Source organism: Eschrichtius robustus, chromosome X (assembly GCF_028021215.1).
Source record: "Eschrichtius robustus isolate mEscRob2 chromosome X, mEscRob2.pri, whole genome shotgun sequence".
Lineage (NCBI taxonomy): Eukaryota > Metazoa > Chordata > Mammalia > Artiodactyla > Eschrichtiidae > Eschrichtius > Eschrichtius robustus.
The window spans coordinates 108,564,304-108,590,535 of record NC_090845.1 but is presented as its reverse complement, the minus strand read 5'-3'; the positions used below and the strand labels follow the sequence as shown (position 1 = coordinate 108,590,535).

Below are 26,232 nucleotides of genomic sequence, written 5' to 3'. Positions count from 1 at the left end.
AAGTGGTTTTGTTCATTCTATAATGTTCTATATTGTTGTATAATGTTCTATATTTGTTCATTCTATATGTTCTATAGAACATTCTATAATGTTCTCCTTTGATCTCCTTTCTTCTTTCTCCTTGACAGTGCTGACACTTTACTAACTTTTGCTAGTGAACAACTTGCTGTTTCCCCACCAAGATTTGGCCTATGTGTGGGTAGTGAGGGGGAAATAAATCTACTCAAGAAATTAAAACAATTATCAGCTTCCCGGAAAATTGAATTATCAGCATGTACATGAATGCTTGAAACAACTGTAATACATTTTAATAGAAAACCAATGTCTAAATAGAATATGTAATTTTATAGTTCATCACTCCTCAGATTCTTAGAGTCAATTACCTAACTTCTGTGAACTGCTGAGACATAAAATCACTGCTTTTGTAAAAGCTAAAAAGGAGAATAGATATTATTTAGTTCAATCCCCTCATTATTCAAGTAAGGGGACCAAGGCCGACAGAAGTTGAATGACTTGCCCAAGGACAAACGATCACTTTGTGGTAGGGTTGGGATTCAAACCTGTGAGTTCAAACTCAGTGCTCTTGACATGCCCCCTGTGATGTCGCACACGAGTCTTAGTTCTAAAGGACAATGAATTAGGTCACCAAGCAAGTAGCTCTGTATTTAAGATGCTCTGCTTTGATAACATTCCCACCGTTTCCCCGATCCTCCCTTAAAACACTGTGCATCTGCCTTTGTGAGCAGATGATAAAATAAAATCCAGCAGGCCCAGTTAACTGTAAAGCACTTACTCTGAAAAATTCTTTTGTTGAGCCGGAGTCCAGGGTCCCATATGCAATTTCAGTCTGCTTAGCTAAGTCTTCAGCACTCTCTATGGGAGAAACCATCCTCTCCACAGTCAGGAAAGCAGCGAGATTGGCCGTATAGGAAGAAATTATGATCAGCGTGAAGAACCACCAAACCCCTCCAACAATGCGCCCGGAGAGTGATCTACAAAACAAAGACCAATCCAGACCCAGAGGGGCCGGATTTCAGTTTAAGAAATCCTTATCTTTACTTTTGGGAAGAGGAATGGTTTCAGTGTAGCTGATGAAAGAGGGAAGTAAATGATGTCAGGGAGTTAACACATCAAACAAAAGTGACACGTTGACAGTATCACCACATGTCATGATGGCGTGTGGTGATGGTACACGCATAATGCTCTTCAGGCCTATACGGGTTTCAAAGCAGGATCATTTATTTAATCACGGGAAAAAAAATACCTTCTTTTTGCCAGTTCCTGCTTAGGTGTAATAATTGTACTTACCTGATTCTCCTCCTGTGAGCTTTTCTGGGCACACCTGTGGAAGACTGCTCTATTGCCTTTAAGGCAAGTGGTTCCCAGCCTTGCCTGTACCTTAGAATCACCTGGGATCTTTAAAAAAACTTCTCATGCTCAGACCCAGCCAAGACCAAAGAAATCAGAACCTGAGAGGTGGGACCCAGACATATGTATTTTTACAATCTCTCCAGGCGATTACAATGCGCAGTCAAGGTTGAAAAACACTGATGTAAGGTGATGTCATGGGAGAAACACAGAGTCGAAAACCTTTACATATTTGAGGAGAAATGATTAGGTGCTAGCTAGTAAACAAGCACTATGCACTATGAGTTTAACAAATTTAATATAGACATTGCCATTCTGTGGAGCTGATTACCCATAAGGCAAGGGGCCATAAGATAATATTTATTATTGTCTTCATATAAATGGCTAGTGGGGCTCAGGAGTTTAGATCCAGAGATTGAAACTCTTCCCTTTTACAAACTGAGATGTAGCACATAGGACAGGCCTCAAGTGAAGTAGGAAACTACCTGATTAATAGGATTTGAGAAGCACTAAAAGGTTTGTCTGTACCCTCCCCCACCAAAATAATCAAAACAAACAAAACCATCCTCACTGGCCCGCCCTAGAAATTCTTACTATTGGAATTATCCTCTGAGCTTTCTTTAGGAGGCGTGCTCAAAATGTAACATTTTACTTCAACAGCATCTATTATCATATTATCCTGGATTAGTCTATGCAATTAGTGGAGAATGGGACAGAAGATGGGTAAGTTTTAATCAGGGAAAATTTTGTTCTTAAATGTAACTGTGCATGGGCATTACTTGGGGTGTTTGTTAAAATGCTGATTCAGAATATCTGAGTGCTCAAAAATCTGGACTTCTCAAGCATCACTGGTGATTGCAGTAGCCTGCGGCCCAAACTGAGAAATATTGTTCTTCTTCTACATCAGTGATTCTCAACTCTGCCTGCACATCAATATCATTGGGGGAGCTCAAGACAAGATAAGACAAAACAAAACACAATGACCAAAAAAATGCCTAGGCTCCACCCCAGGCCAATTAAATCCGAATCTCTGAGGGTTGGGCCTAGGCAGCAGCATTTTTATAAAACTCAGGTGCAGCCAGGATTGGGAGTCATGGTCCTGCATCATGAATGCTACTCAGGGAGAGGGTCTGTGGGCAGTTAGGGGGCAGTGTGAGGGCACTGAATGCTCAATGGGTAAGGGCTTGTAGTGAGGAAACTTCATCTCCTTCACAATGCTGCTGAAGGCTGGCTCTGTTTGCAGAAATGAAATCTGGTCACTAGGTTTTATAAAACATTGCCACATTATCCTGAGGATAGTTCTGCTCTGTGGTGGAGCTCCATCCTGGTTAGGCTGTGTTCTCTCATGCCCAGAAAAGCTCACAGGAAAAGAACCCACTCTGTCATAGAGTCAAGAATAGGCGTAGGAGCCTGGCACTTCTCCAGGCTCTGTGGGAAAAGGGCAGCTCTGGGCTGAAAGCTGGCAAGTCAAGCTCTTCTCTGTCTATACTCGCATTTTACCACTTTGAAGCAAATTTAAATTCCTGTGTCCCAAGATAACCTTTTTTTTAGCCTCTGGAAAATTCAGTTGTTTTAGATTTTACACCCTGATCAAATAATTTTGGCAGGTGTTTTGATAAATAGTATTCTTTATTGGTTAACTGTAACGAAACTATTTGGTTTTTTAAAGCCTGTAATTCCTATTGGTCCCTGGATGCTTCAAATAACCCTTATTTATTTATTTCTGAACATAATCACTTTTAGCTTTTCGGATGTGCAAATCTGCTTTGCAACAGATTTTCTAACTGATAGTTATACTCTCTCAGGATTTCACCTGGGAACATTTCCCTTTTAATCAGAAGATGTAAAAACATCTGGAGTCAGAAAGAATGTCACATCTGAATGCTAAAAGTGTACAGAATATTTCAGTTATGAATTTGAACCTTTCATAGTCTTTCTTCATTGTTAACATATACATTTTATTTATTCTGGGTTGATCTGACTCTGGAAATAATTTTACTGTATAAAAGATGAATGCTCAAAGTAGCATTCGTAGTAATAGGGTAATAAAAATGATAATAATAGCGAACATTTAAGGAGCACTTCCTATGTGCCAGACTCTGTTATAATTGTTTACATGTGTCAACTCCTTTAATCCTCCATCCCTTTACAGATAAGAAAATGGAGCATTCTACAGATAAAGAAATTGAGGCATAGAGAGGAGAAATAGGAAATAAATCATCTAGACTTACACAATCGGAAAGACATGCCCACATTTCTGTAGTATAAAATACTCATATTTTGTATAAGAAAACCCAAAATGGTGTGTAAATTATAGAAGGAGCAATTTTCCTACAAACACTGAGAAATATAGCTGCAGGAAAACCAAACATGTTTGGGTAATTATTGTTTATTATCTGTTGTTCATTTGGAATGGAACTGTGAATGTCATCCTTATTTGGGATGATGGGGTTTTACTGAGACTAAGGGGAAAACTGATTTTGGAGTATTTCCAGAATCATGGTTTGGTATGGAAAAGGGTGTATTCTGCTGCTGTGAATACTAATGGTAGTTTATGTATTATCTGCTTGAAATGTGGAGAACAACACAGTAATTTATGGAAATTACATTTGTGCCATTCTATTGCAGCTAATGGACTGTGGCTGTGTCTGTGTGATCTAAAATCAAGCCTGCACATCATAATCTGGTTATTTTGGCCACCTTAATGGCTGACTCAGATAATCATGTGGTTGATCTGTATGACTCAGCTGAAATTGGCCGTTGACATGACTGAAAATAAACCTAAAAGCAAAATGGTCTCTTTTGTGGCCTCTTGTCTACATGGCTGTTGATTTTGGCAATTATGTGGTTAATACTGTGATAGACCTATGATCATGGAGAATTTTGGTGAATATCCACATAGAAATGGTAAAATAGTATCCACGAGCATCAGCATAGATGGAAAAAAGGAGCTTCCTTGGAATCAGCGTTGAATGCACAAGCTTGCATTCAGCGTTCTCCCTTCAAGACAGTAGTAGCTTTTGTGCCAGTTCAAGTAAGAATTTAACCTCTGTAAAATCTAAAAAAGCCAGACTTATAGAAAAACAGAAGAGAATATAGGTTTTCAGGGGATGGGAGGTGAGCAAAATAGGGGATGTTGGTCAGTGTACAAACTTCTAGTTATTAAGTGAATAAGTTCTGGGGATCTGATGTTTTTTAAAGGAATGGATTTTTAAAAAATATAAATAAAATTTTCTGTTCATCAAAAAAAAAAAAGACAGTGGTAGCTTTGACAAGAGTCTTGGTGGAATTTCTACCACTTTCTTCCCTTGTATGTCATGGATGCCTAAATCCTTTCACTGAGAAAATGTGCAGTGGAACTCACAGAGAAGAAGCTCTATAAGAATTTTCACATTTCCCTTTTCTCATTAGTGAAACTATAGCCTTTTAAATCCACATTTCACATGGAGGCTATATAAAAAGTGACTGATGGGTCAGCCCCATCACATTTTTAAAAGGATTTATTAAAACAAGACAAGACTTTATAGTTGAATTAGAAAGACCTGTCATTTCCCAGTATCTTTTCTTCTATTAATGCAGCTTCAAAATGTTTAACATTCATTTCAAGTAGTTTTGTTGCACAAGACAGATTTTGAGGTTAGCATAATGAAATGACTGTAAAATGCTGCCATTTAGTATTTATAAAAATGCATTAAAGGAACATATCATACCTTTTGAAGAAATGTAAGAGGAGGCATGAAGTTAATGAAAGTAAATTAGCAACAAGAGAAAAACAGACATAACATTGCAAAATAATACACAATGCTCATGTTATCTGTGATCATAAGAAACTAGAGTTTCTGAGTTAATAATAAAATGTATTTTATGGCCTATGAAATGATAATAAAAGTGAGCTATGTGCTGTAACCTTCATCCTGTAAGTAAATTTTGAAATCGGCACTTTACTAGCTTCACAAGATGAAGACCCGGAACTGCAAACTGCCTCTCCTTTGCACAAACTCTTTATCATTCCTGTTCTCCCTCTTCTTTCTTCCACAGTAGGCATCATTTCTACACTCCATTCAATGCTGTGTCTATGACAGATTTTTAAAAAATGTGCAGAGTCAATCTTTGGTTCTTATAGTTTTCTCTGATGGGAATAACTAACCATCTCCCAAAGACTGAAAACTACGGCTTTCAGCCAGAAAAGTCATGAAATAGTTGTAATAAAAATCCTGCTACTACAATTAATTTATTACCACACCACTACTGCTTTGAAGTGAATTTGCGGTTGCAGTAGGATGAAGACATTGGTCATACATCAGTAAAGGAAAGGCTATCGTTGCTTTAAACGGAGCCCCAAACTCTCCTATTGTCTTTGATCCCATTCATTTTTTACCCTTCGTATATTTTATTATTCTGCACATACTTTCCATTTAAAAAAGGAGGATCTATGTGTCAGCTAACCTGGACAGATCTCCTGCCTGCTTCTCCAAAGTGTTTGCTATCTGGAAAACTTAACAGGAGAATAATGCCCATGGAATAATCTGTACACAGTAACCAGGTTCAAGTTAGTGTGTTCTTTCCATTTTCTCTGCTGCAATTCCTGGAACCTTGTATCTTCAACTTGGTTAGCCCTCAGATGTCCCTGCAGCTTTAGAGAAAGTCAGCAGGGGGCGCATTTGTCTGGAAGGACTTGGACTCTGGCCTGCTTAGCAGTTCTGTCAACGTTTTACAAACGAAATAAATTTCAGATTAAAAAAAATTCCAACCACCTGTCAATATCAGCAAGACATTGTGGAATAATACAATCAAAATGTTTGCAAGTGGTGTAATCCTTAAGGAAAGCACTTTATGGTTTCAAGAAGGAATGTTGTTGGTTATTTCTCATCAGAAATCAGCTATTTGGCACTGACTAAAATTTTAACCGTATTCCTAAGGAGTATTAGGAACTAAAATGCAAATGCAATATGCACGATTAGTATTTGTGAAGCCAGGAGGGTTAACAGCAGCCAGTTTAAAAATGATAATAGGTAACGTGTATTGAGAACTTACTATATGTCAGGCACTGTGCTTTACATTTTATAGATGAAGAACTGAGCCTTAGCAAGATTTAGTACCTCGCCCCGCGTCACAGAATAGCTAAGCGGATTGTGAATCTAGTGAGATGAACTCCAGGACCCGCATACCTAATCACTATGCTCCCTCCATCTGGCTACACCCGCTGGCTATCTCCCCATCCCCCAATCAGGGGGAAGAGGGTTGAATGCAATCTCCTCATACTTTCTCCTCCTGACTCCCCGCAACAAATTAGTTTGTGTATGAATATAACCTCAGCTTATTACGTTGATTGCTCAGTCTCCACCTGAATTGGTCACCCTGAACAATTGGGGTAGTTGAAAATATCAAACCTAATATTGACATAGACTCTTTACGCTTCTAGGTTACTGTTCATAGCTTTATTTGATGGCAATGGAATCATGCTCAGTTTTCCTCATGATGCCTTGTTGCTGATTTCCCAGTCTTTAACTTTGAGTGAACACATGTTCAGCAGCATTCTTAAATGCTCACTGCCTATTTTCTTAAACAGCCAGGGCAAAGGTACTGTTTCATCAGAGGTTGGGAGACTGGAAAACATCTCTTGGGCATGAGCATGAGGAAAAGAATGGAACAAACAGTGCACCTTTAGGTCGGTAGTGGGAGGCTGCGTGTGGTAGTGGAAATAATTGTACTGCTGGCTCTTACAGCCTCCATGCCCTCGGGTTCCATGACATTATCTCTCCGGGTACTACTCCTTTCTCTATGATATGAGAAAAGCAGTATGAAGTGGAAAGAGCACAGGTTTTGGAATTGGAGATGGGTATGAATACTGGCTTTGTCATTAGCTGTGTGACTGGGCAAGTTACTTCACCTGAGATTCACCTTCACCTAAAAAAATAAGTACGATGCCCACCTTGTGGTAGTGTTTGAGGATTAGAATGCATATGATAATACAGGTAAAGTGCCCAGACACAGTGGGAACTCAGAGAAAGTTGTTGTTCCTGGGCCCTCAGTAAATGGATGCAGCTGGATTAATTTATCTCTGACATCTCCTCCTGCTATGATATTTGATAATCCTACTTTAAAATGTGGTCTCTTATAATGCCTTGAATTGCTCCAATTTTGAGAAAAGTCAGAGTGTACAGTGCATGCTCACATTCTGGGCTTTCTGGAGAGTTTGCATTCCAAGGATGGCCATTGAACAGAAATGGGGCTGTGTGCCCCATTGCTGGGTTGAGTTGTGACCAGCATTTAGAAAACAAAAAAAGAAACAGAATAGAGAATATCAGAGTGCATGGCACACTGTAAGGGTAATTTCTGGTGAAACTTTTGTTACGTACATATATGTGTACTGAGCTGTGATGGAAAATTTATCTCTGACCGAGGGTTGTGCTCAAAACATTTGAAAGCCATCGCTCTCTAGGACAGTGTCTAGCGCAGAATAATAAAATCTGTACCTTGAAAAAAGCACTTGATATATTTCGGCGCCACAGAAGAGCCACAGCTCAAATTCTGCTACAAAAAATGAAAATAAAGAATCTTTCCAGCTTGTCATTTTCAAGCCATCATTTTTAAGTTATTACTTAATGAGGTAATATGCATAAATACTTCTAAAAACAAATGGCCTTTTAAGAGTCCTGTTTGAGTATGCGCAGTAGTATGTAGCACTCCAGTGGGGATATCACAAACTTAGTTTTGAAAATTCACTTACAGAAACCAATAAAATCTCCAGCCTTAATAAGTCTTTAGCATTGTCTCAACACAGATTACCAGCCATGTTAAAATCATTCAATTACGGGATCATTCAGAAACCCTCATCTCTTGAAGTGAACATTTAAAAAAATCAGAGAAGAAAGAAACTAGCACAATTAACTCCCAGATGATATCACAAAACGACACACATTCCAAGCACAAAAGGAATAGGGAGTGATATAATTTGGAGAATCTGACCAAGCAGATTGAGGGTGGCAAAAAAGAATGACAGATAAATGAGGCTTACCCCACACGTGTTATACTAAAAAGCTGCTGAAGATGGTTACCAGCGATTTATACTGCAAAACTTCATTTTAAATGTCTTGTGCTCCAAGTGGATAACCTCAAATGAAGTATGCTATAAAAACATGGTAGGTGACCTTCTGAGTCCTTCTAGTCTAAATGAAAATCCCTATATGTTTGTATAATTGACTCTGGTCAGTATTTGGATTAATGTTCAATTTTACCAAAACTACAACTTTTTATTTCATTTTTTTCTGATTATAAAGATGTTACATTTGCTTACAATATTTTATAATTATGAATTTGCCACCATTTTTGTTTTGGCGACTCGACACTTTAAGTGGGTAAGGTCTAGGATATTCACATTCAGTATCTTCAATAGCTTCACTGAGGTAAAATATGCATACCATACAATTCACCAATACAAGTGTACAATTAATGATTTTAGTAAATTTAGAGTTGTGCAACCATTGCCACAACCCAGTTTTGGAAAATTTCCAACACTCTGAAAAGTTGCCTTGTGCCCTTTTGTGGTTAATCCTGACAGGAATGGGACTAGGGTGAGGCAAGTGAGGCATTTGCCCCCCACACAAAATTTAAGGGGGTGCCAAAATCTCATTAATCAAAATAAAGAGAATTTTAGTATAATTTTTTTAAAAAATCAAAATTAATGCCAAAAAAATCCATGATTAATAAAATAGCAAATTTTAAAATAAAGACTGAATCTGACCCCTGTACTTGCTCTACTCAGCCTCACTTGCCTCACCCTAATCCTGATCCTGATCAGCCCCTCTCTGCTCCCTCCAAGGCCCCAGAGACCAACAACGTGCTTTCTGTCTCTATTGATTTGCCTATTCTGGACAAATGGAATAATACAATATGGGGTAGTCAATAAATGGAATTCAAGTAATGGAATCATATGGTAAGTGGCCTTTTGCATCTGGCTTCTTTCATTTAGCATCATGTTTTCAAAGTTAATTTAGTAGCACGTAGCAGTTGTCTTTTTTTAGTTGCTCAATAGTTTCCCATTCCAAATGTGGTACGGATGTGCCACATTTTGTTTATCCATTCATCTGTTGATGGACATTTGGGTTGTTTCCAGTTTTGGCTACAATAAATAAAGCTCCTATGAACATTTGTGTATAAGTCTTTGTGTGGATATATGTTTTCTTTTCTCTTAGGTAAATAAGAGTGGAATTGCTGTGTCATATTTTAAGTGTATGTCTAATTATAAGAGACTGCCAAACCATTTTCCAATTTGGGTGTAGCATTTTGCATTCACGCTACTGATGGATGAGAGCTATAGTCATTCCACATCCTTGTCGCCACTTGGTATTATCTGTCTTTTTGATTATAGCCAGTCTAGAGGATGTGTAGAGCTGTCTCACTGTGATTTTAATTTGCATTTCCCTAATGACTAATGATGTTGAGCATCTTTTCATGTGATTATTAACCATTTTTATACCTTCTTTGGGGAAATATCTACTCAAATCTTTCATTCATTTTTAGAATTGGGTTGTTTATCTTCTTTTTATTAAGTTGCAAGAGATCTTTATATATTCTGGATACAAGTCCTTTATCACATGTATGATTTCCTAATATTTTCTCCCACTGTGGCTTGTCTTTTCATTTTCTTAATGATGTCTTTTGAAATGCAAAAGTTTTGAATTTTGGTGGAGTCCAGTTTATCAATTTTTACAGTGGATTGTGCTTTTTGCGTTCTGGAAACTCTTTGTCCAATCCAAGGTCACACAGACTTCCTCCCATATTTTCTTCTAGAAGTTTTATTGTTTTAGTGATAAAACTTGGGCAAGATACTACAGTGAAATAGTTCTAGGCAGTCAGAGAGCAAAATGAAAAACGGAGGGGAAAGGGGAAGGTAGGAGGGTTTTAAAGAAGAGTTCTGTCTTTTAAATATTTTCTAGATCCAGTCTCTGGTCAAATGAGAAAATGTTCTAGCTCAATTAATGAGGAAACCATGCCTGTTTGTTCTGATCAAGATTTAGTGTTAGCTTTATCTGAATAATATCAATATTAGCTGGCAATGTTGCCTTTATCCAGAGTTCAAATGTTTGCTATAACGTGTATAAATTGATGATACCATAGAAATGCATGAAAGACATTCAAAGCAACACCAATAACACACTCACTTCAAGGACGCAAGCAAACAAAAATGGCTCGATGATAATTTGTCGCTGGATGGAATGTTAAATGAAAGAAATCTGGACTTGAGATGGGTGAATATCAGATGTGCATGAATGGATCATGGCCATAACATGCAAGGAGGCATTGGGTATGACATGGAAACAAACCTTGGAGAAATATCACATCCTTGCTGCATAAAGGCACCCAAGGAAAACCAAAGACTGTTAAATATTCCAAATTCATTTGGAGGATCAGGAGGGCTTTGCGGGTCCCGAGGTTCTTCATTGTTGTCTTCCAAGTGCCATTCGTAAGGGCTGAATCTGCTGACTAGGAAAAGAACTACACTGACTCCAATGTAAGCGAAGACGATGCACATCCAGATTTCATAAGCCAAGGGATCCAGAAACGAGAACACTCCTGGTTTTGATTTCTGAGGCTTCTTTATCATGATGGAGATGCCCAGGCTCATAAACGGCTTTGAGAAATCTATGACTTCTTCACGGACCAGCGTTATAGTGAGTGGAGCAACAGCTATATCAGCCCTCTGGAAAAAAAAAACATTTTTTGACTTTTAGAGACAGTATTTCCATTAGTCATTTGCCACTTAATATACCTCTTTGGTAGAAATATAAAGTCTTAAGTCACTATAACCAACTGATTTGTCAATGCTTTGGTTAGACAAGTAGTAGCATTCAGTGGGTCCTAAAATACTCTAACTTGATGGTAAGTTAAGGAAAAGACACTTTGTCCTCTGAGGCATATTGGCTTAGGGCAACTGATTCAATTTTTTTTCCTAAAATTGTTTTGCTACCTTGCAACTCAACTTGTACTCTCCTGTGACATACCACTGTTTAATTCTTATATTCTTATTTTAATTTTCATGCTCTTATGTCATATCTCCCTTACCTGACCGGAAATTCTTGTGGGAACAGCATAATAGTCTATACTTTTGATATGTGCCTCCCTCCCCACCATGAGGTGTAACACAGGACTACAGTACTCAGTTTAACACTTGAGTGTTTGCCATTATTCTTGACTTATTTCTTTGAGAGTATGTCTATAAAAACATAAGTTCTTTGAAGGCAGGGGCTCAATTTCCTATTTTTGTATCTATCACTGCAAAAGATCCTAAACTAAAGAAACTGTAGATGCCTAAAAAATAAGCTCTAGACTATTGAATACGAAATATGCAAACATGAAAGAATTCTGCATGGGCAATAACAAGGGCAAAGCAGTTATTACAATACATATTAATTTATATAGTAAGCCATCATTTCTAGTGATAAATATCAGTGTAGCACTCACATGTATTGGATCAATAAAATAAATGTGTCAGTAGTGCACTGCATAATTAGTTCAGGCAAAGGCAGACAATGTTTTTATATTAGTCCCATGAAAATAGGCACTAGGAACTTCTACACTTATTTCCTTTGTCTTCCACAATAGTTCCCTTATGTCAGTAGTACGTTTTAGTCTGGAGCCAGGCCTTAAAATGCATACTTAGAAAAATGCTTCTAAGGAAAGGCTTTGGATGGTATATCAGGTATAAAGTGAAAACACCAATTTTGATGATCATTTTTTCTTTGTTAAATAGTTATGCCTCAATATCCCTACCAGTAGGGGAAGAATGATGAAATCTGAGACAGGGTATGTTTTTTTTAATGTCTTAGTACTTTGATTTACACATGGTGACTCAAACTGGTTAAGAAACACTCCTTAATTAATTGAAGGGGAAATGCAGTAATAAACAGCCAGCTAACATTGATTCAGTGCTTACTCTGTGTGAGGTGTTGTGCTAAGCCCCTTATATATATTTAATTCTCACAGCAACCTTGAGGTTGGTCCATGATCATTCCCATGTTAGAGAAGGAGGAAGTGAGGCACTGAGAGGCTGGGATTAGAACCCTGGTCTTCAGATTCCAGAACTCACTCTCTTAACCACCGTAATATTCTAACTCCAGAGACACTTGCAGGTTTCTACTATATATTACTTTTATGTACAATAATCAACCTCAGCCAACGCCTCTCGGGTTCATTCCAGTGTATATCTGAGCGCCTATTCTGTGCCAAGCACTATTCTTGGTGCTAGGGGTGAAGCAGTGAGCAAGACAAACAAAAGACAAAAATCTGCTGCAGAATGTATGCATTTATTGAAGCCAACAGCCTGCTGGCCAAATCTGCCTTGAAGGCTGACTACCATCTCAAACTCACCATTTCTAAAATTAAATCCATCATCTATCACCGTGAGGTTGATTCTTCTTTAAGTCTGTGAATGATGCTTATTCCAAACGTTTCCCAGTCCCTAATCCTTACCTACCCTCTCTGCAGATGATCTTGCCTCTTCCTTTACTGAGAAGATGGAAGCCATCTGATATGAGCTCTATCACCTCAGTGCCTTTCTTCTCTTCCTCAATATATTGCTGTTATCTTTATCCCTTCTGTCATTCCCATCGCTTAGAAAATGAACTCTTTCTTTCTAAGATTTACTCTATGTATTCCTTGCATCTCATACTCTTCTGTCTCTTCTTAAAATTCAGCTCTGTTTATTCTCTTTTGCTATTTTTTCCTTCTCAGTCTATTCTAGTGGTTCTCAGTGTGATTCCCCAGACTTAGCAGCAACAGAGCCACCTGGGAACTTGTTAGAAATGCCAATTCTCAGGCCCCACCCCATGTTTATTAAATAAGAAACTTGGGGGCCCCCCAGGTGGCCCTCCAGGTGATTCTAATTCCTGCTGTAATTTGAAACCACTGACAGGTCTTATTCACTTAATAATTACCTCATACTCAGGTCATTCTGTATACTGACAAAGAAAAATGAAACAAAAAAACACTTCTTCCTCCTTTTTTTGATCCTACTACCCTCTTAACCATACAGCATCACTCCCTATCACCACCAATCTTCTTGAAAAATTCATCTTTACTATCTCTTGATTTTAACACAATGTTTCCCTTATACACCTGTGCTCTAACTTCCATTCCCCTCCAATTTAGTGAAATTGCTTCTTGAACTATATAGTTGGTTACCAAATTCAAAGACCTTTCCGCAGACCACTCATATACCACTGGCCCTTAGCACTATATATACCCTCTTTCCCTAGCTCTCTGATGCTGAAGACTATGGGTTCTTCTCCTACCTTTCTGAATGTTCATTTTCTGTCTTTGCTTCCTAGTTCTGCTCTCTCAGTCAAGATGTACGTTTGTACCCCCAGAGTCTATTCACGGGCCCTGGTTTGGTAGGTAATTAAGGAAGGTTTGTGGAATAAGCAAGTCTCTTTAAGGTTCTGTTCTTCCTTTCTCCCCTCAGTATTATTACCTATGGCTTCAACTCTTCCCTCATTGCGCTAACTCCTGAATCACCAGTTCCACATTTCTAACTGGAGGGGAGACAAACACAGGTTTTATCTATTTTACTCTTTTGCCTGGGGCCAGACCAGCTCGTAGAAACAAAAGCAGCTGAGGAGAATGGAATCGGCCCAAAAGCTAGTGGGGCTTTTTGGCACAGGGAGTCTGAATCAGCTAGAAAGAACCTTGTCATGCCAAGAGAATTCACAGATAAAGCCACCTTCTATCCCTGCCAACGTATTTCTACCTCCTGCTTAGAACGTGCAAATGCCCTACTAGCAGCATTTCCCAGTTGATCTCATTTGATTTAATTACTTCATTTAAGTAGTTTTTTATCTTTAAAGTCAAAATACTAGATAGTTCTGAAAGAAATTGCCACCTCTTTGTTTTGGAAGGAAGAACTAAGGGACACTTGTGTGAGAAAATCACTTTGGATTGAATTTAGGGGAATTAGGTTCTTTTTCAAGCAGGTCAGGAAAGGATTTTCAGAATCTTGACACCCTTTAAGAGAAAAAAACCTAACTCAGTAACTGAAACACTCACCAGATGATAAGCACAGCTAAATGCTAACACGATGTGGCTAGATAGACAAAGCGGGGCTTCTTGTCTGGTTCCCAGTAACGTGCAGCAAAAGAACAGATTCCCAAAGGAAGCCATTTTTATTTTTATTTTTTTAAATTTTATTTATTTATTTTTTGCCTGCCTGAGCCTCTGTATTTTTTTTTTACTGAGGTATAACTACTGAAGCCCGCGTGCCTAGAGCCCGTGCTCTGTAAGAAGAGAAGGCACCGCAATGAGAAGCCTGCGCACCGCAATGAAGGGTAGCCCCCGTGCGCAGCAACGAAGACCCAATGCAGCCAAAAAGAAAGCCATTTTTAGTTTGAAGTACTTTTGAAGTCACACAAGACAACAGGAAGAAACTGCTCCCCCCAGGCACTTGCTCTTCAGCCAGGCTTTTCTACCTTTCCTGAATTGTTTCTTTCTAAGGAGCTTTTTCAGAGACGGCAGTTTGTTTTTCTGGAGGGTGCTTCTTCAATGAAGCACAGTGTTAAATCTGTGCTCAATTAAGCCTCATTGATGTGGACCTGGCTCCAAAATGATAACTACCACGCTGAACCTGAAAAAAGACCTATACAGACGGAAATAGACAAAGGGATAGCAAAGAGCAGGTAGGAGAGGCTCAGCTGGTAGAGGAGGAGGGAGCTGCTGATCGAGCCAACTCAGCCGGAGACTGAGCAGCCCCGCCCATCTCTTGTATGCTTGGTGAGGCCAACGCAGCAGAAAGGCCATATCAGCTCATAGCCAGCCTTGGAGAAACCCTTGCCCTCTGCCACCACTACCCCTTCCTCCATATGAAAAGGCTCTTGTCATGGTCTCTTATTTCAGAGCTCAAGGCCTGCTTGGCATAATGCCTGTGACGCAATCAACATACTTATTAGAGGCAATGGGGAGTAGCAGGTAACTAACTAGTGTCAGAAAAGACTCATTTAGCTCTCCTGGGACAGCTGTAGCATGCAGATGAGCGGGAAGGTCATTTTCAGGTCAACTTAAAGATTTCAGGGGCCAACACTGACGAAAAAGTGAAAAAGGCAACTCCCCAAATGGCATTCCTTTCCTGGTCTCGGCTCCTTATGAAAGCCAGCTGTGGCTGGGAGAGAGTGTTAAGAATTCTCCAGAGGGCTAGGGAGCAGCTGAAATTCGGCCTCAGTAGTGAAGTATCTCACTTGTGGCATCCTGAGTCAGTCCAGCAGCCTTTTATCCTCAAGTCTCTGCCTGTGCCAGTAACAGCAGCCAGCAGGCCATTTTCAGAAACCTAGGTGGGGAAGTAGGTGGTGTGACGGTGCTCTGGGTGATGGACAAAACCCAGCAACTGGCCAAGAGCTCAGGGTAAGAGTGTGCTAGCGCTTTTGCTTGCATCTTGACTACTTAAAGGGTTTTCATCAAGCGGCTTAAGAGTGGCTGTGTGGGCTCAGTAAACACACAGAATTAGGTTTGATTTTTCCACTCACTGGTGGCAAACCCGGAGTAACTGCACTATTGGAGGGGATTTAGCTTGAGGGGATATATAATCCTTTTCATAGGTGGGTTGCCAAAGTCGTAAATTTCATAAAACTTAAAACCCAACAAGCTCATATGTGTAGGGACGATGCGCTTAAGAGTCTGACAGGTTGAAGACAGAAATGACGCTTATTTTATTTTTTTTAACAACTTTATTGGGGTATAATTGCTCTACAATGGTGTGTTAGTTTCTGCTTTATAACAAAGTGAATCAGCTATACATATGCATACGTCCCCATATCCCTTCCCTCTTGCGTCTCCCTCCCACCCTCCCTATCCCACCCCTCTAGGTGGACACAAAGCACCGAGCTGATCTCCCTGTGTTATGCGGCTGCTTCCCACTAGCTATCAGCTTTACATTTGGTAATGTATATATGTCCATGCCACTCTCTCACTTTGTCCCAGCTTACTCTTACCCCTCCCCGTGGCCTCAAGTCCATTTTCTATGTCTGTGTCTTTATTCCTGTCCTGCTCCTAGGTTCTTCAGAACCATTTTTTTTTTCCCCGCCTGTAGCATTTGTTGTAAAGCTGGTTTGGTGGTGCTGAATTCTCTTAGCTTTTGCTTGTCTGTAAAGGTTTTAATTTCTCCGTCGAATCTGAATGAGATCCTTGCTGGGTAGAGTAATCTTGGTTGTACGTTTTCCCCTTTCATCACTTTAAATATGTCCTGCCGCTCCCTTCTGGCTTGCAGAGTTTCTGCTGGAAGATCAGCTGTTAACCTTATGGGGATTCCCTTGTGTGTTATTTGTTATTTTTCCCTTGCTGCTTTTAATATTTGTTCTTTGTATTTAATTTTTGATAGTTTGATTAATATGTGTCTTGGCGTGTTTCTCCTCGGATTTGTCCTGTATGGGACTCTCTGTGCTTCCTGGACTTGATTAACTATTTCCTTTCCTATGTTAGGGAAGTTTTCAACTGCAATCTCTTCAAATATTTTCTCAGTCCCTTTCTTTTTCTCTTCTTCTTCTGGGACCCCTATAATTCGAATGTTGGTGCATTTAATGTTGTCCCAGAGGTCTCTGAGACTGTCCTCAATTCTTTTCATTCTTTTTTTTTTATTCTGCTCTGTGATAGGTATTTCCACTATTTTATCGTGCAGGTCACTTATCCGTTCTTCTGCCTCAGTTATTCTGCTATTGATTCCTTCTAGAGAATTTTAAATTTCATTTATTGTGTTGTTCATCATTGTCTGTTTGCTCTTTAGTTCTTCTATGTCCTTGTTAAACGTTTCTTGTATTTTCTCCATTTTATTTCCAAGATTTTGAATCATCTTTACTATCATTGCTCTGAATTCTTTTTCAGGTAGTCTGCCTATTTCCTCTTGCCTATTTGTTTGGTCTGGTGGGTTTTTACCTTGCTCCTTCATCTGCTGTGTATTTCTCTGTCTTCTCATTTTGCTTAACTTACTGTGTTTGGGGTCTCCTTTTCGCAGGCTGCAGGTTCGTAGTTCCCATTGTTTTTGGTGTCTGCCCCCAGTGGGTAAGGTTGGTTGAGTGGGTTGTGTAGGCTTCCTGGTGGAGGGGACTGGTGCCTGTGTTCTGGTGGGTAGGGCTGGATCTTGTCTTTCTGGTGGGCAGGACTGCGTCCGGTGGTGTGTTTTGGGGTGTCTTTGAACTTATTATGATTTTAGGCAGCCTCTCTGCTAATGGGTGGGGTTGTGTTCCTGTCTTGCTAGTTGTTTGGCATGGGGTGTCCAGCACTGTAGCTTGCTGGTCGTTGAGAGGAGCTGGGTCTTAGTGTTGAGATGGAGATCTCTGGGAGAGCTCTCGCCGATTGATATTATGTGGAGCCAGGAGGTCTGTGGTGGACCAGTGTCCTGAACTCAGCTCTCCCACCTCAGAGGCTCAGGCCTGATTCCCAGCTGGAGCACCAAGACCCTGTCAGCCACATGGCTCAGAAGAAATGGTAGAAAAAAAAGAAAGAAAGAAAAATAAAATAAAATAAAATAAAGTTATTAAAATAAAGAATTAAAAAATATTAAAATAAAAAAATTTAAAATGTAATTAAAAAAAAGAGAAGAGAGCAACCAAACCAATAAACAAATCCACCAATGATAACAAGTGCTTAAAACTAAACTATGATAAACATATAAATCAGAAACTATTCAGTCGCATATAGCAAACCCCAAGACTACAGTTGCTCCCAAAGTCCACTGCCTCAATTTTGGGATGATTTGCTGTCTATTCAGGTATTCCACAGATGCAGTGTGCATCAAGATGATTGTGGAGCTTTAATCTGCTGCTCCTGAGGCTGCTGGGAGAGATTTCCCTTTCTCTTCTTTGTTCGCACAGCCCCTGGGGTTCAGCTTTGGATTTGGACCCGCCTCTGCATGTAGGTCACCCTCTGGCATCTGTTCTTCGCCCAGACAGGACGGGGTTAAAGGAGCGGCTGATTCGGGGGCTCTGGCTCACTCAGGCCGGGGGGAGGGAGGGATACGGATGTGGGTCGAGCCTGCTTCGGCAGAGGCCGGCGTGACGTTGCAGCAGCCTGAGGCGCGCCGTGCGTTCTCCCGGGGAAGTTGTCCCTGGATCACGGGACCCTGGCAGTGGCAGGGTGCACAGGCTCCCGGGAGGGGCGGTGTGGAGAGTGACCTGTGCTCGCACACAGGCTTCTCGGTGGCGGCAGCAGCAGCCTTAGCGTCTCATGCCCGTCTCTGGGGTCCGCGCTGATAGCCGCGGCTCGCGCCCGTCTCTGGAGCTCGTTTAGGTGGTGTTCTGAATCTCCTCTCCTCACGCACCCCGAAACAATGGTCTCTTGACTCTTAGGCAGTTCCAGACTTTTTTCCCGGATTCCCTCCTGGCCAGCTGTGGTGCACTAGCCCCCTTCAGGCTGTGCTCACGCAGGCAACCCCAGTCCTCTCCCTGGGATCTGACCTCTGATGCCCGAGCCTCAGCCATGACGCTTAGTTTAAATGTCACTTAAAACTTTTTTTTTGAGCTGAAAGGCTTATGTTATAGCTTAATCATCCAATGATCTGATGCAAAACTTGTAATCCACCTGGAGACTGTGCGTGAGCAGGAGCTTGTCAGCTACAATTTTAAAGCACTTGTTGAAAGCAAGGGGGAGGATGAGAGAGAGTGGGTAGGCAATGCATTGGCATGTAGTGCATAAGATATCATCCGTCATCTGAGAGAAGAGGCGGACGTGACCTGACCCTTCATCCCTGTATCAACCATAAGGTTCTAGTAGCCTTTGGCAGACATGTTGTTTGGAAAGTTTAGATGTGTCGGAGAAAGGAGTGGGACAGAATCAAGCTAGACAATAGGCATATAATTGCTAACTGTTGGGGGCCTGGACTTAAACTGCTTTATTGGCTGTACTCTATGGGATATTTAATGTCTGCAGTTGTTTGGATCTGGAGAAAGGGATGAGGTCTATTTAAATCTCTGCAACAACAAGCAGTGTCACAACAGGATCTCCTCATTTCTTTATACAGAACAGATGTCCCAGTCTGGATCTCTTGGTTAGGGCTCCCTGTCCTTGGGGAGCTGAGAGAGTTAAAGACAAAGTGAAGATAAAGGAGTGTCCCTGGAGCTGGGTAAAAGCCTCATGAGACTAAATTTGTTTGGAAATATTTCCCCACCGTGTCTGCTCAGAATGGCAGACTTCCATGCATCATTAATGCTCCTTCCTGGAATTCATATGCCTCATTTGAAAGAGAGGGGTGCTTTTATCAAACCATCAGCCCTCCTGCCAAAGCCCAGTGTAATCACCTGAAGAACAGAAGAGAATATTTGGCATCTGTTATTTCACCCTTGCTTCTCTGCCTTTTAGCTGGAAGGACAGATCGACTTTCTGTGTTCCTTAATGGAAAATGAATCTATCTTAGGATAGTGACAACTTAAGAGATAATTTCTTCTGGGTAGAGAAATGTCAGTGTGAATAGCATCTGTAAAATTGCCATTTGTCCCAGGAGTGTGAAGGAGTCTGAGGATGCCCAGGGGATGTGACCTGGAATCAATTGTCCTCCAGCCTCATCTCCATCCCCAAGCTCTCTGCTCTCTTGTAAGCCGGAGGTACCAATCTGGGGAGTATTTTGTCTGTCCTTTCCTATCCTTAGTTCTAAGTGCTAGGAACATAAGGAACATGGCAGCTGCCCACTGGGAGGTGTCCTTTTGTCAATTAGGACCTCAATTTCCTTCCAGCCCTTGTCCTGACTCTCTTTTTCTGTTAGATCATATCTCCTCTCAAAGGGCAGAAACCCTCAGCTGCCTACCTGGGTTTTCAAATATTTCAAGTGATAACTAGAGATGTGTATTACATCATCCTGGAGGCCACAGATAAACAGGATGGGTATCTCAGATGGAAAAGCTCATAATCCAACTGGATTGTAAGCCCCTTGAAGGCAGGTAGGATTATCTTCCCATAATTGGACACGCTTAGTAAACTGAACCAATGACTCAGTGGACAGAGCACTGGACCAGGAATCATGAAACCTGAGTTATAGTCTAAGCTCTGCCAAGCTGGGTGATTTTGTGACTTTGTCACAATACCTGCCACTATTCCTCTCATCCCTGTCCTATAGCAGGACTTGGTTTCCTGGTTTACCCAATGGGCAGTTCTAATGTTCAGTCCTGGCCAGTCTCCACATTTATGTGTAAAGTGAATGAAAAGGTAGGCTAAAGAATATCTAAGAGCCCTGCTAGCAACAAAATGTTTTTAAATGTCCTCTTAAAACACATGCTATTTGGGAACCGTAAAAACTTGTGGTCTGAGGACAACTGCCATGTGGCGATGTTACAGACATTAAGCTCAAAATCAAAACTTCTAAAAGCAGGTGGACAGTTTCAAGTCCATAATGTTCTGAAGAGCTTATATAACAGGGGCACATTGTGTCCTACTGACATTTGTTTCAAAAATAGCCTTCTTAGTGATACAAGGTGGCCCAAACATCAACCTTGATTTGATTTTCTTTAGAGGAAAAAAAAACCCATTTAGGACTCATCTGAAAAGAGGCTGATTGGCTTCTTTCTTCTTTAACAAGTTTAATTTATTTTGACTCTTTCTTGAGACTTTATGGCAGATACTGAAATCTCCTTTGCAAAACTTTTTTCATCTCTGCCTTTCTTCATTTTTTTCCTACTCTGATCTGTTGTACATACTAAAAGTATAAGAGAAAATGCCCTAAAGATAAAGCTGTGTCTGTCTGTGTAGTTTTCGTGTTATTGCAAGAAATACTTCCATGTTCTCCATCCTTTTGCTTATTAAGCACTTAGGGAAGTCACCGGGGGGGGTTTTGCCCTTCTTTTTCTTAAGCAACTTGCAAACCATAGGAGACCAGGCCTGCCAGAAATGAATGCCTGTTTTCACTTTTCTCCATTTCTATCAATGACAGAGAAGTTGCAAACTTCCCAATGCTGAAAGATGGAAACTTCTAAATGAAGAGGAAGACTCACTTAGCTTAGATCATCCTCCCTTACAGACAGCTCTCACTCCAAGCATGAGAAGAACGTCCATTTTTCATAGCCACACATCTTAGAGGAAAGTGGAACTTGGCAGTTCACTCAAATAGGTTGGTTTGTTCTCAGTTCCCAGGAATCACCTTGTGTTATGATCTCAGAAAGCACCAGACACTTGTTCTAGGTCAGGGGAGGGAGGAGGACATTTCTGTAAGAGCCTTCCCTGGCTATTGCTTTTATCTTTAGTAGGAAGAACTGGGTGAAAAAGATGGGTAGGCTCCTCCAGGAGAATTCTTACCTATTCAGCAGTAGAGAGTTGGTTTCTAAATTACTAAACAAATATGGGACTTGCTAATTCTCAAGCTCCCTCACTCACACATACACAAACCGGAAAGAGGAAGAGAATGTGGAGATTAAGTGGGTGCAGTACAGAGGGCATGCCAGAGGAGAAACCAAAATCCACTGAGAAAGCTGGTCTTGGTCTGAACAATGTCAAGAAATTTGCCTTGCTCTTCAGCACTGTGTTTAATGTCCTGTGCAGTGACAGGAGGTCACTGAGCTATTTACACAGCGTGACAGGCTTTCTCTTGAGACAGTAGAGCGCTCTGGCAATTGAGACATAATGGGCTGGTAGAGCCCATGCCAGTTACTCTGCCCTAGTGGAAAGAGCCCCTAAATTCCTTGTCAGGTTTATGTGGCCAAATACTCTTCCCCCCAGAATGGCTAAGGCACCAAGGGCCTTTGCAACATGTTTCAACTATCTTTTAGGATGGGATGGGTCTGCAACACTTGGCTGTTAGGCGGTATAGGGCAATGGTTAAAGAACACAAACTTCATAGTCAGAGACCTGGGTTCAAATCACTGTGTCAGTACAAGCTGTTTGGCCTTGACATGAGACTTCACCTCTCTAGGCTTCAATTTTTCTCATCTGTAGAATGATGTTAATAGTGTTTTGAGGATTAAGTTACATAATGCTTGTAAAGCACTTGGCACAATGCCTGGCGACCAGTAACTATGCAAAAAATGGTAGCTAATAATAATAAAAATATTATAGGATTACCTCTCACCATGAACTCAATTTAATGTATACCGGCTGGGCATTATTATGTGCCAGGCATTCACTTATTAAAGCAAAAAGTGAGCATCTCTTATGTACCAGGTAATGTGCTAAGAGCAGGGGAGAGCTGTGAGCAAGACAGGACCTCTTAGAGCCTGAGTGTTGGGCAGATTAGGGACAGGAAATAGAAGACTTGATCACCAATTTGTAGAGTAAGAGGTTACAGCTGTGTCAGGATGGTTCCGAGCTTCTCAGGTTTCTCAGAAAGCATGATGGGTGCTCTGTCCCTTCTTCAGCCCCTCTCTCTGGCCTTAGAAGTTCTTCTTTCTCATAACTGGGTTCACTTGCATCTTATCTGCAATTCAGCCCTGCCCCAGTTCCCAGGACCAGCCTTGACCCAAGACAGGGTCCAGCCCCACAGCTGGGGGCTAAGGTTCAAATCGCCTTGCAGCTTGTCTGACTGGAAGATGGTGCTCTGGTTTTGATACTTGAGGTCCAGTCTCATTTTAAGCCTTAATTCCCTTTCTGTGCCCTTAGTTTTAGAAATGAGCTTCTGCCTTTGTGCTTGTTCCTTAGGACCTGTTCCAAAAACTTATTTAGCGACCCCAGTACTATCTTATGATTGGAGCGCTATACCTTATTCTTGTTAATTCCTGTCTCAAGCGCTAGAGTCCTTACCCTAAACCTCAGTCCAATAGCTAACTTGTGGACATTTGCTTCTTGCCAGACTCTTCTCAATATATCCACCCCCTAAATTCCTCTCCTTCCCCTAACCTGTTGTTTAGACAGGGACTGGTCATTGCAAGTAACCTTTGTCTGTTAGAACTAAACCTCTGCCACTGCCACCTGCACTTGGGTTAGTTTTCTAGTGACTGGTTCACCCAATGGGTGGTTCTTATGTCCAGTTTTGTTTATTTCCATATGCCTCATTGGGTGGCCCAAGATCTGACCTTCCCAATCAGAGACCAAAACGTTTTAAAGCTAAGCCCCTGAGGAGCTCTGAAGATACTACTGTACCCCTTCTAAAAAGCCCTAATTATTAGTATAATTCTTTTGTACTTCACCCATGGGCACGCCCTTGGCAGAGCCATTCTGTTCATTCATTAATTCATTCAAAATATATTTATTGGACTTCCATTATGTGTCAGACCATGGCATATTGAAATGAATCAGATATGGCTTCAGTTTTCAAGGAGTTCATAGACTAGTTGGGACAGCTGAACTTGAAAACAGATCGTTATAATAGAGTTTCAAAAGTACTATGAGAAAGCAAAAAAAAATACTATAGGGAAGCTAAAAGCAGGGGCAGCTAACCAGACTGCAGGTGGGATTAGGGAAGGCTTCCTGAAAGAGATGACACCTCTGAGTTCTGAAGGGCTGGTAGGTGGTGTTAGCCAGCTGAAGAGAGGTGAAGGTACTTCCAGGCCTGCCTTCAGGGAACAGTGCCTACTTTGCTATAGCTGGAACATTGAGTGTGAAGGAGGAAGAGGACCAGATGAAACTAGAGAGGTAGGTGGGGGCCAGGTGACAAAGTGCCTTCTTTGCCAGGCTAAGAAATTTGAATTTTATCCTGATTTCTAAAGTGAGAAACTACAATAATGTGGATTTGATTTGCCAGGGTAAGAGCAGAGGCAGGGAAACCAAGTAAAGACTGTCAAATGGTAAGAACCGTAACTAAGATGATGATGGTGGGAATGAAGAGTGTATCTGGATTTGAGAGACAGAAAAGTAGAATTGATAGGATATGGTGACTGACTGGATATGAGGGGAGCGATGAGGAAAGATGACCTGGTTGCTTAGGCAACTAGGTGGGTGGTGATTCTGCTGCCTGAGACAGGGAACACAGAAGGAACAGATTTTCAGTAGAGGGCAGGCTGTACTTAATGTTGCCAGATAAAGTTCTCCAATTCCACTTTCCTTTCAGTAAAATAATCCTGTTGCCCAAAGGAGGCTATTGACAAGCTACCTTTACAGAATTCAACTGTAGAATAAAATGTTTTTCGTACAGATCATATGAAAACTATGCAATTGGGTAAATACTGCACTTGAAAATTGAATTCCTCTATCTTTATTAGTTGGAAGGCATAGAAATAAATGAAAACAGTGTTGAAAAAAACTTACCCCATAGACAAGTTCCCCAACCATGCCGTTCCATATTTTAGTCTCCGGATCCCTTGCACCGTATTTCCCGTCACCGACAATGGACAATTTGTATTTGATCCTTACATGTTTGGCTATTTCATAGGCTAAGTCTACACAATAGCCTTCATATCGCTCATTTCCTTCCAGTTGCTCATGATTCTTCTTATACATTACATATGGTGATTCCTTTGGGACCAGAAGCAAGATCAAAGGATTACTCCTATACATTTTTCTAAGAGATAATAAATGTAATAATGAAGTTTTGTTCCCCTGTGGCTATTGAGGTTTGGTGTGTTAAGAGAGCCTTTAAAAATGTTTGCTTAATAAGCAGAAGAGCCTCAATTGACTATTCATGGGGGCACATATTCCTTGGAGTCCTTAGTTGTTGATTTAAGGAAACAGAGAAGAATTTAAGTTCTTTTTGAGGGTTTGAAAGAACCAGTTTCCACCTGTAAAGTCTTTGATTTAGTCAAATTGGGCAGAGGTATTTCTCTTAGTTACACGAAGGTGAACTGCCTTTGATTTCTTGGGATTTACTATGTAAGAACCACAGCCAGCCCTGGAAAGCCCTAGGGAAGCACTGTGATCTTTGTGAGGTCAGGGTCTGTGGCTTATTCATTTTTATATCCTCAGGGCCTAGTACAGTACCTAGGACAAAGTGAGTATTTGATAGGCATGTTTAAATGAAAGATAAACTTCAGCTGAATCTCCATTTAATTAATCACAATTTCAGACCTACTCATTTTCAGACATACTCATTTTTAACCCGGGTTTGTACTTCATTCAGTAATGAAACATACCAGCTTTTAGAAGAGCATTTGAAAATAAGTGAAAATACTATTTCACATCCCAATAGTGCTTTTAGTTTTTCAGAAAAGCTTTACATGGTGAATATTGCCTTGAAACGTCCTATGACATGGATAGGAGATTATTATTACGACCACTCCTTAAGTGAAAAAATAACACAAGCTGAGGCTCAGAGAAGTTGTGATTTGCACCATTAAACTCAGGTTAGTGGTAGACCTAATATTAGAACCCTGACCTACTCTTTCCTCCATACAACGCTATCTCCCCCACAGTGAAGAATTACATTTCAAGTCCAGAAGAAGCATCAGTCCATGAGGGTAACAAAGAGGATAACAACATCTAAAACTATTGCGAATTCCTATTCTTTTTCTTTATTTAAATGACATTCTGTTCCTCAACATGGCAAGACATTTTGAAAGGCTCCTAAGCTGACCTGTTGGAAGTTTCCACTGTTTGAACTTGAGGTCTTTCCTACTGGCTGAATAATGCTTTTCAGAAGACAGAAGCCTTGCTGTACAGAAAGCCCACCTACCTTCCGTCCATACTTACCAGAATGGTGGTTACTACTATGGTCCGGTTCTCTGCGGATGCACTGTCATTGCTGAGTTGCTGATCCGAGAAAGGCACAAACCTTTCATACTCATTCCAGTAGCCAGCCTAGAAAGAGCAGACATTTGACCTGGTTGCCTATTTTTCACTCAAAAAGTGCTGCATGAAATTCAAGTGCTGTAGTAGAATGAAACTTTTTTGCAGTTGCTTGAGCAACAGATGTGCTGTTCCTTCATCTTTGGGGTTCCCATCCCCACCTTGCTTTTACTGATATTTGGTAAAAATAAGTTAGCCCACTGTAGAATGATCAGCCTTTTTGATTCTTTAAACTCAGATAGCAGAAAAATTCTT

General features: G+C 40.7%; 1 protein-coding gene across 3 annotated transcripts in view; it reads right to left on the bottom strand.

Annotated features, from left to right (window-relative positions):
* GRIA3 (glutamate ionotropic receptor AMPA type subunit 3) overlaps positions 1-26,232 on the bottom strand; it is a 286,920-nt gene that overhangs the window by 50,930 nt on the left and 209,758 nt on the right. The window contains exons 9-12 of one of the 3 annotated variants that reach the window (XM_068532560.1): positions 25,882-25,989; positions 24,505-24,711; positions 10,695-11,071; positions 794-992 (exon numbers count right to left, since the gene is read on the bottom strand). In XM_068532560.1, the coding sequence (XP_068388661.1) occupies positions 794-992; positions 10,695-11,071; positions 24,505-24,711; positions 25,882-25,989 (891 nt within the window). Of the gene's footprint in view, positions 1-793; positions 993-10,694; positions 11,072-16,214; positions 17,820-24,504; positions 24,712-25,881; positions 25,990-26,232 lie in introns of those variants that run through there. The other 2 variants (XM_068532557.1, XM_068532558.1) reach the window with 2 other exon arrangements.